Below are 14,493 nucleotides of genomic sequence, written 5' to 3'. Positions count from 1 at the left end.
CTGTCTGTCTCTGTGAAGCTGTGGGAGATATGGACAGGACCTGTCTGTCTCTGTGAGGCTGTGGGAGATCTGGACAAGACCTGTCTGTCTCTGTGAAGCTGTGGGAGATCTGGACAGGACCTGTCTGTCTCTGTGAGGCTGTGGGAGATACAGACAGGACCGGTCTGTGGCTGGAAGGCTCTGAGATACAAACTGTAAATTGTTTGCATCCAGGAAACATCTGGCATACTCCCGATCTTAAACAGGTCAGACACTATGTTTAATATAGACAGGGAGAAAGAGTGTAAGAGAGAGAGAGAGAGAGAGAGAGAGAGAGAGAGAGAGAGAGAGAGAGAGAGAGAGAGAGAGAGGAGAGAGAGAGAGAGAGGGAGAGAGAGAGAGAGAAAGAGAGAGAGAAAGGGAAAGGGATGGTACAAACGTGAGAAAGGATTTGACTAAGGGCTATTGCACAGCATTGCACAGGCTGTGGGAAAGAGTTACTGGGGGAAAGAAAGGGACAGAGAGCAAAAGATGGAAACAGAGTTTCAGGTTTCCCTGGCGACCCTCTAGTGACGACAGGAGAGGAAACACCACCATAATTCACAGTTTCCATGGGGATTCCGCAAGGCAACCAGGGATTACCTAATTTCCTGGTTGTTCGTGTAAATATACCAGCTCTCTGAAGTAGACAGGAAGTGGCTTGCAGGTCAGAGTTCAGAGGTCAGTGGGCCAGAGAGAGTGCACTGACCGCAGGTAACACAATAATAGGCTACAGCCTAGGTTGAGTAAACCAAGGTTTGCGCAAATGCAATGTCAACGTCATCACAACGTTTTAATTCTGGATTTCTGGATTCAGAGGGATTTAACACTAAACAAACCGAACAAACAAATGATCAAATCTGATCACAAACACAAAGTAGGACACAAATTGTCATAAACATTTTTTTATTGAGCTAAATACTTCACGATGATTCTACTTAAGAAGACCAGCCTGTTTTTGCTCTTGGACATGGGTCCATGGTGACAAACTGTAGCGGAGTGCTGTAGCATACATTTACTGAGTTAGCTTCCCCCTGGCCTCCTCTGCACAGATGCTGGAGTAATCAGCCTTACTCCCAGCATGCACTTCAAATCCCTTGTCATGATTTTGAAGAACTCCACTTCATATTACCAGCGCCCCTCAGGGACGTGTAGTCACAGGGGAGGGGGGAAGTAGAATCTGCTTCTTCAATGGAACGGGTGTGTCACTCTGTCTGTGGGAGTCAGAATACAGATGGGATTGTCAGCGGCTGGTTACCGTTGAGATCTAAAGAAACCAACAGACCCACTAAGCCTGTGTACTGTTCATCCATGGTGTCATTGGCTCAGAACTCTCAAGAAGGAAGAGTTAGATGTCATCACCCCTGTTCTGGAAGCCAGAGTGCAGAGTGCCACTGACGTGACAGTCATGGTGCTGTCTGCCACAAAGAAATGTGTGTGTGTGATATATGGAATTTGATGTTTTTGTCTTTATGTGTTACTTATAACTTTCTAACACTGAAACAATGCTAAGTGCAGCTCTCATCAACCCAGTCCTCCACACTGGGCCCCCTTCTAAAAGTAAACAGACAGGCTTTCTCTGCCTCTCTCACGCCCCACCACAGGGCCCAGCAGGGTGGCAGAGACCCCATGAGCCCCCTGCTCTGGATCAAAGAGAAACGGGGACATCTGTGTGAGTGTACCCCAGCGAATGGCCTTGAAGCGGGGGATGAGAGGGACCAAGTTAGCCTCTGCCAAAGCCATCTCCACAGGCATTCCAGCAAGTGCAGCTGGCTGAAACCAGCACAACATCACACCACACTGAGAATATCAAACACAATATTATATAACATTGCATAATACTTTACCACATACAACATACAACACAATCCACATATATCCTATATATGTCACATTATATAGGGTCAGTCAATATAACCAAGTAATAGAATATGAAAGTAATAACAGGGTGCCATCTTTTCTTTATTAATAAGGACAGAAGAAATACAGAGACCGTCAGCTGGAACAGACATGGTAAGGTATGTTTGGATGATGTCTCAGAAGATATATTATGCTATCTGCAGAGATTCACCAGGTCGGTGTGAGTGTTGCGACGGATTGAAAGTTTACATGTTCAAATGGTAGACTCCAAAATATTATTTACAGTATCTCAATACTATTATGTTGCATTGTTCATGCCTACAATTATGTAGGGGGTTTTAATATTGGCCAAACAACCAAAACTATTCCCCTAGGTGTAAAGGAAGAAGGGTAAACTGAACAGTGTATACATATTAATCAAATATGATGGAATTGCAGTTATTTGACTCTAAGGATTACATCAGAGCAAAAATGGTCAGAGTAAACTTTAATGAAATTGATATTTAATAACATTGAGCTGAGGAGAAGACCTCAGGAGATCAAGAATTTAGAGAACAATGCTTCTCAATTCACTGTGTACCCACAGTTGGCTATTACTTATCAACATATGACTATCAATCCAATGAGGTGAGAGACCCATCAAGCGAAGACTCTGTCCAGCAACTCCAGTCATATGAGAGGCGGGAGCAGGAGTGTCTCCCAGCCTACAATTAGAAGAGACAGAGGAAGGAAACGTGTGTTCTTTGTGACAGACCACAGGTGGTTCTCATCCTTGTCTCCGCTCTCCCAAAAAAACACATTGGACCACCGGCGATGGGGGAAGTGTGTCTGGAGTTCACATCACAGACAGTTCCATCATCTAGGCCAACACACAGGCAGTGTTACACTCTGATAACTCCCTCCAGATGTCCAAACTACAACATCACGGAGGGAGGGACGGAGGGAGGGAGGGACTAGTGGAATGGAGACTAGGAAACTAGGAGGGGAATGGGAGGAGGTGCCGGGACTAAGGGGAGCAGGGGGACAGGAGGACAGGAGAGGAGGGGAGGCGGTGGAGAGACTATGGGGAGGAAGAAGACGAAAGGGGGGAATGAGAAATGAAGGGAATAGGGAGAAGAAGAGAAGGGAAAGTCTTATCCCCGGTTCTATCAGAGATCTGAAGCTGAGCAAAGACCTTCAGCCTGCACAGTTCAAAGTTCTAACCAGCTGGGCAGCTGTGGAGCTCCTTCAGCCCCATGGAAAGACTGAGGCTGGGCAGGTCAGGGGACTAGGCAGGGGCAGGAAGGAAAGGCTCAGGGCTACTCCCCATATCTACAGACCACAGAGCTGGTGTCCCTCAAGTGGACCCTGAAAATAGGGGTTAAAATAATACACACTTTCTCTCACACATGAATACACTCATGAAGTCTTCCATACATGCATACAGATTGCCAAACACATCAATGCACAGACCCACACAATAACCACTAACCCAAATAAAATATTTTAATTAAATATTGCTGATGACATATGCAGAGGACCCAGTCTCTCCATTCAGTGTGCAGGGGGTTAAAGTTATCCTTCTCGTTCGGAGGTAAGGGCAAGAGTGCTCATAGTCTGCGCCCCTTGCTACAAGACACTCCCACCTTCTGCTTTTGATATCCCCACACTCTCCTCTAAGACTAGACGATGTTGAGCCGTGCCAACTAAAGACTTTCTAGACACGAATACGCGCAAGGAACGTCGCAGAAAAGCTGAGGGAGAGATTAAGAGAGGGAAGGAGTCAGAACTATATCATTCCTCGAATACGACTGCGACGTTATCAGAATCCTAACAACAAGAAGGGTGTGAAGGAAGCAGTATCATCCTTGTTGGTGCTGGACGGACACCAGCTGATGAGTAGAAGGCTATCATACGCGTTGAAGAACACTGAAGACATGGAGGGCGCTTACCAACAGTAAGTGTTATCCATTCATTCACTTACAAATGAGTCTAGAGTCGAAAGTTGCTAATTTAGGGTTGCTCTATATAGTACTCATAAATTCCGTTATTTGGGCGTGCCATTCATCCCAACTGTATCAGTAAAGACTACGCAACGCAACAGGCAGACAGACTACCTGCAGATAGGAGCTCCCGCCCTAACCGCAACATAAACTGTCCTACGTCATACAGTGTTTATAACTCATATCTTTAATTTCATCATTAGACAGAAGCGTCCATAAAATCTCCAAGCTCTGGTTTCACAGAGATGTTGGAAACGTTAGACTTTGCTCTCCGGGGAATTGGACAGTTATGCCTCGCGCAGCACCAGCCTCAAATCCAACTTGAAGCAACAGATCCGGTGATAACTTTACCTCCGTTCGCACACATCGAGCTTCAGTGTAATGTGTTCTGTAATATACAGCAGATGCTAATGCATCCTCTCTGAGCCGAATGCGTATGAGCTTAAATTAGGTCAAATTGGTGAAATCGTTTTAAATATATCTTCAGTAGTTTGAAGTAGAACTTTCATCCCCATCTTTCTAGAGGTTCTACAAACACAAATGTCCTCTTTTGTCTCTCACTTGCAATGTCTACTTTCTTCCTATCAGCTCATCCTTGTACCTACCCACTTTAGGTCATACATGTTTACAATTTGAATGAATGACCTATTACTGTAAAGTGGATGTGTTTTTCCTCAGTTCTGAGTAGTGCTTCAGGTTTAATTCCAATCTGACCTACTCAGTAAAACCAACATGTTCTTAGAACACTTTGGCTCCATCTTTCTGCTCTCTCCTTATCTCTCTTTCCCACTCCTGTCATGTGTTGGTTCATCTGAGGCTGTCATTTTTTCTGCCTTTTTCTGCAGATTTTCAGTCTGACACCACTGATCAGACAGGATCCACAGTTGAACCCAGAGCAGCTGATCAGACAGCATCCACAGTTGAACCCAGAGCAGCTGATCAGACAGGATCTTCAGTTGAACCCAGAGTATCTGATCAGACAGGATCCCCAGTTGAACCCAGAGTATCTGATCAGACAGCATCCTCAGTTGAACCCAGAACAGCTGATCACACAGGATCCTCAGTTGAATCCAGATCAGCCATCCAGATGGCTCACCTCTTCCTGGCAGGTAAACCCTCCCTTCCTGACGACCCGGCAAGCAAACCCTCAACCAAGGTTCCCATGACAACGGGTCAGGCGGCGTCAGACAGGAAATCTAAGGAGAAGCCGAACAACAAGGACCGTAGCAGCGACGGCCTAGTGACCACCGTGCCGTTAATCAATGAGGTCCAGCTCACTGCAGCCACGGGAGGGGCGGAGCTGTCCTGCTACCGTTGCACGGTACCGTTTGGCGTGGTGGTTCTGATCGCCGGTGTTGTGGTGACGGCAGTGGCATACAGTTTCAACTCCCACGGATCCACCATCTCAGTCCTGGGCCTGGTGCTGCTGGCGTCTGGGCTGGGTCTCCTGGGCTCCAGCCTGCTCTGCTGGAGGGCCCGCCAGGGGAGGAGGAGGAGGGAGAGGAGGAGGGAGAGCCAGACAGCTCTCATGGCTGGGCAGGGAGCCATGGCCTGAGGGTTTGAGGAGCAGATGGAGGGAGGAAGATGTTGGAGAGATGGATATGTTGGGGGAAAAGGGGTAACGGTTCCCTTCGGATCATGAAGAAGAGATAGAGGATGGACAGACAGAGAGAGACAGAGAGAGAGGAGGGATAGAAGGAGAGAGACAGAGAGGGTAGATAGATAGAAAGGGAGAGAGGATGGAGAGAAGTCCTACAGTGGAAAGTTTGTTAGTTAGTTTAGGGTTGATTCCCCCTGTGTCCAGATGTGGACTGATGGATGGCTGGACTAGCTGTAGATACAGACAGGATGGGTGAGGCCTTCCCTGGATTCTCTTCTTCATGAGCTGGGACCACAGACTGTAAAAAGAATGGACGACGCGTCTCCGCTTCCTCCCACTGTACAAAAATGAAAGCCAAAATATCCCCGGATCCGGGTGCTGCCATCTTGCACTGGTGATGTCATTTGGAGCCAGAGTCTGCGCTGTAGTGATCTGGTGGTGGAGCCGCGGTATCGAGGTCCCTCCCATACACTCGCCCGACCCAATCGCGAGCACACTCTAATCCCTTTTTATATAGTCAAATAACCAACACAAAACGCTGATCCAAAAAAAAGAGCACTTGAACAGACATCAGCGTGATAAGAGCTACCTAATATGACTGAAAGCATCTTTGGATGTCTTCAAAAAAATGATGATTCTTTAGTTTGGCTCATGTCCCATCCTCTAACATGGAGGGGGCGGGACTTGTGGCCCATACTGTAGCCCACCAACTGGGGGCGATCAAGATGTTTGGGCTTTTGAGGAGCTGTCATGCAGTCCTTTCTTTTTGCCGTCTATGGCTGGGAGAATCAAGTCGTTGAGTGATGGACCGTTTTGTTGATAATGTTTATGTATAGAGTGATATTGTGTCTGTGAATCTATTTGCTGCTATTATGTTGACATTTAAAAAGAACATTAAAGGTACGGCAAGTTCATGTTTTGTTGATAAATAGGCCTATGTGACTTTACAGTGATGAAATGTAAAAAAAGTAAAACTCGATACTTCTATCCTGTTTGGTATGCATACTTTCAATGTTCAAGAATGTTAACTTGCCACCCTTGCAAGGTACATTATACTTAAGTATTCCTACTCTTAGTGTCCACAACAGTTTTCACAATGCTAGCATCAACCATTCTCTTATGTAATGTTCTTCTATATGTAATATTCTGCCCTTCATCCTTCTAGTGTCCTATTTATTACCTGTTCATTATGTGTAATGACATTTTGTCACAGTCAATTAGAGATCTCCAAAGTGCCAAAGTAAGTCTTGATGTCAAGTCTCGTATTTATATCCAGTCCGCAAAGGCTAGTGGTTTATTTATGGTTTGTATTTGCATTGCCTAGCAACCCTCATACTGCAGAATTATAACACAGCATTACGTCAGCTTGTATGTGTGTGTGTGGTGGGGGCACCGGTTATGACACCTTGTCACCTGGGGAGCGCTAACTTTACCTCCTCTGGAATGGAGCATTCTGGGAATGACATTGCTTTAGAGGGGTAAGGAGTGGGGTGAGGGGGAGTACAGAGCAGAGAGTCAAGGAGTTGCATCACCCAGGATCCTGTTGTCATCAGTTAGGGAGTTGGTGCAGTAAGACACCAGAGACTATCCTGTCACCACCGACACATTAGGTCCCTGGCTAGTTGGCTGGCTGAAAAGTTGGCTCACCAACTGGTTAGCTAGCTAAATCACAGACTTTTTGGCTTGCGGTTTGACTGACTGACTACCAACCTTGCTGGCTGACTTGCAGGGTAACTGGCTGATCCTTAGTCTCTGTAACTGCATTACCATTGTGAGCTGGGAGGGGTGGAGGGCATGGTGATATCCCACTTCCCCATGACCCCTCCCTTCCTCTTAGCCGTCAGATCTGGGAGCCAGCAATGTGTCATCTGCCCCCCACCCTACTGTGTCCCTTCCACCATGTTCCACCACCTTCCCACTATTCTCCTCCCTCCTCCCTCCCTCCCTCCTCCCTTCCCCTCCTCCTTCCTTCCTTCCCTCCCTCCCTCCTCCCTCTCTCCCCCTCTATCCTCCTCCCTCCCCATCCCTCCCCCTCCTCCCTCCCCATCCCTCCGCCCTCCCCCTCTCTCCTCTGCCCTCATCTGGCTGGGATGAGAGCTGGGCACGCCAGAGTACTGGGAAGGGGAAGAGGGACCAGGACTACTAAAGGGAGAGAGGATAAGAGAGAGAACAGGATGGGTTGTTCTGTTCATCCACGCCCTCTGCCCACACTCTGAACAGCTCTGAACAATGCCCCCATACAGACACACACACACACTCAACCCCAGGTGCCCCCCAGATACCCGGCGTCAGCATGGGCAAGGCTGGCAGGCAGTTAGGTTCAATGAATCTGATACGGAATAAATCACTTCACACCTCTGCAATGGGCTTTAAAATAGCACTGTCACAGTCAGCTGGTTTTATAAGGCCTGTGCTCAGTGGTGACCAGAGTTGTGTGTATAGGTTATATAGTTTATAAATAGTGTGTCTGTGTGTGTGTGTGTGTGTATTGTATGTCAAAGTGTCAACTGTTCTATTACAATATAGTGTCGGGAACAAACAGCCCTGACAGAATGCTGAGCAACAAGCAGCTTGCGAGGCTGTGAGTGCCTCCATCTCTTGTGATGCTCACAAGCAGCAGAACACTGCGCTTCACTTGAGGTTTGAGTTACAGTTCAGTTACACTTCTGCACAGGCTCATCCAGGGATTTATGGACAGCCTGTTCATAAAATATCAAGACATTTTGTATTAAAAATGCATTAGTGTGGCGTAATCGGGTTTGGGACAAATGTAAAAGTACTCTCAACTGGACAGCTCCAAAGAAGCCTGTTTCAAAATTCTAAGTTTCTGGAAACCTTGTGTAATACCCTCTTACTATTTCACAGTTTATCAGTTGTGATGTCTGGCTTGGGATTTCCAAACACTTGGATAAAATAAATTAGTCAATGTCAATGTTGCCTTCTTTCACTAACCAGCTGTCCCTGTGACATTTACTGATAATGTTTCAACATGAGTCAAAAAGAAAGTCATATGTCAGACACATTGAAGTTGGAAACTGTGGATGTTCATAGTGCAACTCAGAGAATGACTTTCTTGGCCTGTTTAGCCACGTCGTATTCAGGAGACAATTTTCATTCATAAACATTGCCCTGTTCTCCTCCTGTTCTCCGTTTTTGGTAAGTACCTGTAAATACTGTAAACTGAATGCACCTGAGGGGTGAAATATGACCACATTTGGTGCATTCGTTGTCTATTCTACAACATTTTGTACGACACTTTTTTATTGTGAGCACCAAAAATTGAAAAAAAAAACAGTGGACCGAAAATGTTCTGTTTAGCAACTTTAAAATGGAGAAGCATCAGAACTTAGTTGTCTTCTACGGCTTCAGGAGAATATCCCAGAAGAATGTCCCACTGGCCCAGGAGTGAAGGGACAGCCAAAGGGTAAACCCTAATATCCTTCCTCTGATTGGATGATAACAAAAATACTTGTGCTAGTGGCTTCCAGTGGCAGGAAATACAAGAGGACACTTAATCCTCATGGTCAATGTTGATTCAATGTTTATTGGGGCAAGAAGTTGCAGAACTTATTGGAATTCCTCAATGTTTTTGCCCCAGGGTTAGAGTTATGGTTCTCATTAGGAATCATCCACAGGGAGTCTGTTTTCAGGAGGATGGTGGCAGGGTCTGGTTACCTGACCATTTCTAGAAGTTGTGCTGCTGAGATATCCAGCCCCAGCCCCTCTCTACAGAGCCAGACCATGACCGAAACTCAGCCCCTCTCTACGGAACCAGACCTAGACCCAGCCCCTCTCGACAGAACCATTCCTAGTTCTCTCTCTACGCAACCAAACATGTCTACAGAACCAGACCCAGACCCTCACTACAGAATGAGCCTGTCTACAGAAGCTGTCTGGCCCTCTCCAGACCCAACAATGTCCCCGCTGCCTAGCCGGCCAGGGTCAGCAGGGAGGGCCCTTCCTCCCACCACGCCTGGCCAGCCCTTGACACCCTGCTCGTTTCTCCAGTGGTGACAGATTTAAAGGTTTCTTCAAACAAAGAGGTTTATTGTGCTGGACACAGTTCTCGCGGTTGTTATGGTTGGAAGGGCTGGTTGGCAATGCCCAAAAGCAGTAATGACTGATGTTCAGGAAACCAACATTGTGTGAAGAAGAATGGCAGCCACATAGGAACAAGTGATCAGAAACAGAAGAACATTGAGAGCTGTAGCATGCAGCATGGCATGGTGACAGGATGAGGAACTAGGACACTTCCTGTCGCAGCACTCCTGTAAATCCAACAGGAGTGGGATTGTTTCAGTTCAACATCACCTCTGTCTGCCCCTCTCAGCCCCGCCCCAAGCCAGGCTGATCTGTAGGAGTTCTTTTATCTCACATGTTCCTTTCCATCCAGCCATTTGACACATTATTTCAAGCTTTCAAGCAAGGAAGCTCACAAATATCCCTGACTGTCAGTAGTAGTTCACAATTGGCCTCTAGATGGCGACTTTTAGTGCTCCTGTCCCCATGGTGACAAATGGCAGGGCCAACAGTTATGCCTGTGGGCGCAGCCAGGGAAAGAGAGAGAGTACTCTGTTGTTCCATATCCTGAAATCACCTCCCTCTAGTGCTCCATTAGAGTCTCTCCATCATCTCTCTGTCCTCCACTCACATCCCTCCATCATCTTTCTGTTTCTACATCGCTACATCTCTTTAACGTCGGCAGAAAGTGGAGATTTGTGCTCGATAATCCCAGTTTGTCGTCATCACAGATGATGATGGCCAAAATGGGAGAGTGTTGCAGTCGTCACATAACATGCACACTCACTAATCAGACCAAACCTTCCTTCATGACCATGCACTCTTTTCTGGTGACAAATTACGTAGTTCTGAATGCCTTAATGTTCAAAGCTTTGCCATCTATCACGGGCATCACAGGTCAGAGTCAGTCTGGTCGGAATCAGTTTGGTCAGTCAGTCTGTTCAGAATCAGTACCCATGATCCACAGAGAAAACTAGTATGGATGAGAGAAGTAACAAAAATAGCGCAACTAAACCTATAATCCAAATTGGGGAGTGAAAAACGAAACAAAAAAATAAACCAATTTCTATATGACTTTGCCTTTGTATGCTTTCAGGGTAATTAGATTTGTATATGCACAATTAATCAACAGTAGTGATGTAATGAATCAGTTACTCATATTACGTAAATTATTCCTAAAATCTTAATGGCAAACTGACAAGTTTGGCTGGGATGTTTGTGAGTGGTGTGTGTGTGTGTGTGACAGTGTGTGTGCAGGTGTGTGTGTGTGTGTGAATGTGTGCATCCTGTCCTTCCTATTCCCATGCATAATTTGGCTTGTCCCCTCCTACTTCTGTATGTGCAGTTGGTAAAATTAAAATGGCAGCTTAAGTTATTAAACTGAGCAGCTTTAATCATTGGCTGTAAAAAATCAAGGTTGAAGCGTCATGGATTATCGTCCTTTAAGCACAAAGCTTCACATCCACTCTGGCCTGCTGCCACTGCCCCCATCTCTCTCTCTCTCTCTCTCTCTCTCTCTCTCTCTCTCTCTCTCTCTCTCTCTCTCGCTCTCTCTCTCTCTCTCTCTCTCTCTCTCTCTCTCTTGCTCTCTCTCTCTCTCTCTCTCTCTCTCTCTCTCTCTCTCTCTCTCTCTCTCTCTCTCTCTCTCTCTCTCTCTCTCTCCAGCTGTTTGATTTTCACTTTCTGGTAGCTGGCTGCCACTGGCCATCTCTCTGTCCAGCCCGCTGTCCATGTGGCTCTGGTGGTAACTCCTCCAGTTGTGTCTGGCTCATCTCTCTCGGTGTCTCTCTCCGGTCCCAGGCTCAGGCTCTTCCAGGCAGGCATCTCTCTCTCTCCTGGTGGTTGGGGCGAGACATGCGGCGGCACCATGGGTTTGATGGAATTCTACCTGGAGATTGACCCCGTCACCCTGAACCTGATCATCCTGATCGCCAGCTACGTCATCCTGCTGCTCGTCTTCCTCATCTCCTGCATCCTGTACGACTGCAGGGGGAAGGACCCTACCAAGGAGTACGCCCCAGAGCCCCCCGCGCCCCCCAGCCAGTCCCCCATACGCCTGGTGGTCATGCAGAACTCCCCGGCCACCTCCCGCTGCGACCAGAACAACGCCGCCGGACACCTGGAGGGCCCCCCACCCCCCACCCCGGACCCGGGGAGGGAGAAGAGGAGCACCCTGGTCTGAGGACAGGCAGAGAGGGATGGGAGGTGGAGGAGAGGAGAGGGAGATCTGGGGAAGGAGGAGGGAGATCTGGACATTTGTTTGATGGATTTGAAGTCCTGTGTGGACACACGGCCCCAAATGCTGCACTTGTTTTTTTTGTACAGTTTTGTTTGATAGGTTTTTACAGTTTTTATTATTTCATGACCGAGGACAATGTTGAAAAGGTAAGCTGTGGCTGGTTGTGTGCAGGCAAGTGTGTTTTTGTGTGTGTTGTGCTTCGGTGTGTGTGCCTGTGGGTTTTTCAATGTTTCAAAACAAACAAAAATTGATCTCAGTTCACACCATTATGCATTAGCGTGCATCAGTAAATGCACAGGAATCAATCACTGATGCACTTTTATGTTCAACAACAGATAGACAGTATGACGGCTGCTGTGTTTTGATAATGGATGTGACTGAATCATGTGGACTCAGTAGAAAGATGGAGCTGGTATGAATGAAATCTTTCTCTACCCTCTGATTGACCAGCCATCTGCTGGATTGGTGTTTGTCAGGACTATGAGGAGGCTGCATGAACGGTGCTGTATTAGAAACCCCCGACAACCCACCCACACACAAACACACACACACACACCCAAGCACACCCCTTGGTCAGATCTTCTCATTAACTGGCTTCCCTACAGACAAGGGGCAAGACTGCATGAAGAGAGGGCTGATATGAACAACTGTACCCCCCCCCCCCCCCACCTCCACCATTCCTCCCCTCCACCAGCCCAGACGTTAAGCACTCAGCTGTTGCTGCAACCTCTGTCACCAGCAGCTAAATCCTGCTTGATCCTCATCCAGCCTCCATCAGGGAAATGGATGTCGGCTGGGAGCAGAAAGCCTCACCGAATGAATGAGTGAAGGGCTGAATGAGTGAAGGGCTGAATAAGTGAAGGGCTGAATGAGTGAAGGGCTGAATGAGTGAAGGGATGAATGAGAGATAGATGTTCCTTCCGCAGCCCCCTGACATATGCTGTCAGGACACAGCTGTGACGATGTGCTCCTCTCAGCTAGCACCTTGACCGCTGAGTAGGATCAGTTTGTTGTGGTTTTCAAGTTAACAGGCCAGTAATCCACAGGGACTGACTCTACTAGAGATGTGTATGAACAGGTTGTTGTGTGTGATGAAATGTCGTACATCTGTTTGACTCGGCAGTGATGAGGGAGAAGCACCACAGTCCTCCCCCCTCCAGTCTAGCCGGGAGGTTGCTGCTGAGTGTGAAGGCTTGGTCTGGGCCGTGAACAGACAGCACTGCCTCGTGGTTGTATGATCGAAGCTTGACCCTTGTCTTGGCTGACTGATTCAGCTGTTAAAGACAGAGTTCAGGGCCAAGTCTCAAGACATTTGATTGGTGATGTACATTCTCCAGGAGATAAGAGGTTTAGAATGATCTGAAGGGATGGTTGTTCAGCAGCGTGTGCAATGTGTCTGTAACCCCCTGCTGTCCGCTCCCCAGGTCCTCTGCAGTCAGATGGCAGGATTACAGATTGCAGCAACTTCACGGTGACCCGACTCCAGATCTGATGGGGTTTACTGTTCCCCTCGTTGCTTACAGCTGTGAGGAGGAACGTGCCAGAGGTACTGACCAGGCCAGACCAGACCGTGCTAGAGCACTCCCTGCCACAACTCACCAAATTCGACCCCAAGCTATTGGCTTTGACACCTAAAGGTCCCATCGGACAGTGGGACAGGGTGAGGCGGTGTCCTGAATGGACGATGACACCCGCTGGAAGACAGATCTTCAGGCCGGAACCAGATCAGTGCAGGACAGATGAAGTCTTGTCTAGCGTCACTGACATACCCCTCGAGACATGGAGCTCATTTGGACTTGGGCGTTCTTCACGTAAGGTGAACAAGGAACAGATATAATTAAAGAAGTACATTACCCACAATCCCATTCACTGTCACTGGAGAAAGACACTACTGTAGATTGATGGTCAATTGATGATACGATTCTTCCATTTCCAGCTCCAGATGTGTTATGAATGTGAGGGTGGTAGAGTTGAAGTTTGTCTCTCACACTCCAGTTAGGGGAATGTCCTAATCAACTGTGATTAAAGGTCTTTCACTGTTCATGGAACATCAGAACTCTAAGGATGGAATGTCAAATATTGTTGTGCAACATTAGAATTAGAAGTTTTCATAAAATAAAATAATCCTGACATGAATATGATTCATACATATAATTCCTTCCACAGGTGTGAAATATTATAATTTATGATGTGTTATTGACGTGATGTGGAAACTTTGATACAATCTCAATAGCTATACCAAGCAGCCTTCTGATTCTAAGATCTTGAAAAGGTGCCTCTGTACAGTCCATCTAAGGAGAAGACCTCTCCTGTGGTCCCTGTGTAGGGTATCCCTAAAACATTTAAGAACCCGTCTTGGTCCCACTAAATAAAAGGATCTAACCAAAAATAGTTCTCGCATGATTTTTCAAAGAATCAAAGAATCCTTTTTTTCAGAGTGCTACAGTCTCCCTGCCACCAGCGTCTCTGGAGAACACTGTCTTTTCTGGAGATGGCTCTCATCTGTGGAGAATCGTGCCTCTGAGTCCATGCCCTAATCCTCTTACATAAAAACATGGGCCAGCTCAGCGCCCAACCAATGACCAACACTGCAGACCCTTTTGCGATATGAATAGCACAGATATTTCCATATATTTCATGTTTGGGGGATTATAAACTAGTGCCACAGTGTATCATGGGGTTGTACTATGCATCCTGCTGCTGACGCTGGCTCTAAAGTTATGTAAATGGTAACTGGTAGAGAGACAGCGTGTTGTCCCGCTCTGGTTTGACAT

The 14,493-nt window shown here is 47.1% G+C and overlaps 2 protein-coding genes across 2 annotated transcripts; both read left to right on the top strand.

Annotated features, from left to right (window-relative positions):
- The first annotated feature begins 3,359 nt into the window (after positions 1-3,359).
- Positions 3,360-6,447, top strand: LOC124475609 (transmembrane protein 100-like). The gene is made up of 2 exons (XM_047032358.1): positions 3,360-3,814; positions 4,706-6,447. Exon 2 carries the CDS (start codon positions 4,948-4,950, stop codon positions 5,413-5,415), a length of 468 nt encoding a protein of 155 aa, XP_046888314.1. The 5' UTR covers positions 3,360-3,814; positions 4,706-4,947; the 3' UTR covers positions 5,416-6,447.
- A 4,886-nt stretch (positions 6,448-11,333) lies between these two features.
- Positions 11,334-11,662, top strand: si:ch73-256g18.2 (small integral membrane protein 36). The gene has a single exon (XM_047032707.1). The coding sequence runs from the start codon at positions 11,348-11,350 to the stop codon at positions 11,660-11,662; it is 315 nt and encodes a 104-aa protein (XP_046888663.1). The 5' UTR covers positions 11,334-11,347.
- The last annotated feature ends 2,831 nt before the right edge of the window (positions 11,663-14,493 follow it).

Source organism: Hypomesus transpacificus, chromosome 13 (assembly GCF_021917145.1).
Source record: "Hypomesus transpacificus isolate Combined female chromosome 13, fHypTra1, whole genome shotgun sequence".
Taxonomy (NCBI): Eukaryota; Metazoa; Chordata; class Actinopteri; order Osmeriformes; family Osmeridae; genus Hypomesus; species Hypomesus transpacificus.
The sequence above is the reverse complement of the archived record's forward strand: the minus strand, read 5'-3'. Positions and strand labels throughout refer to the sequence as shown.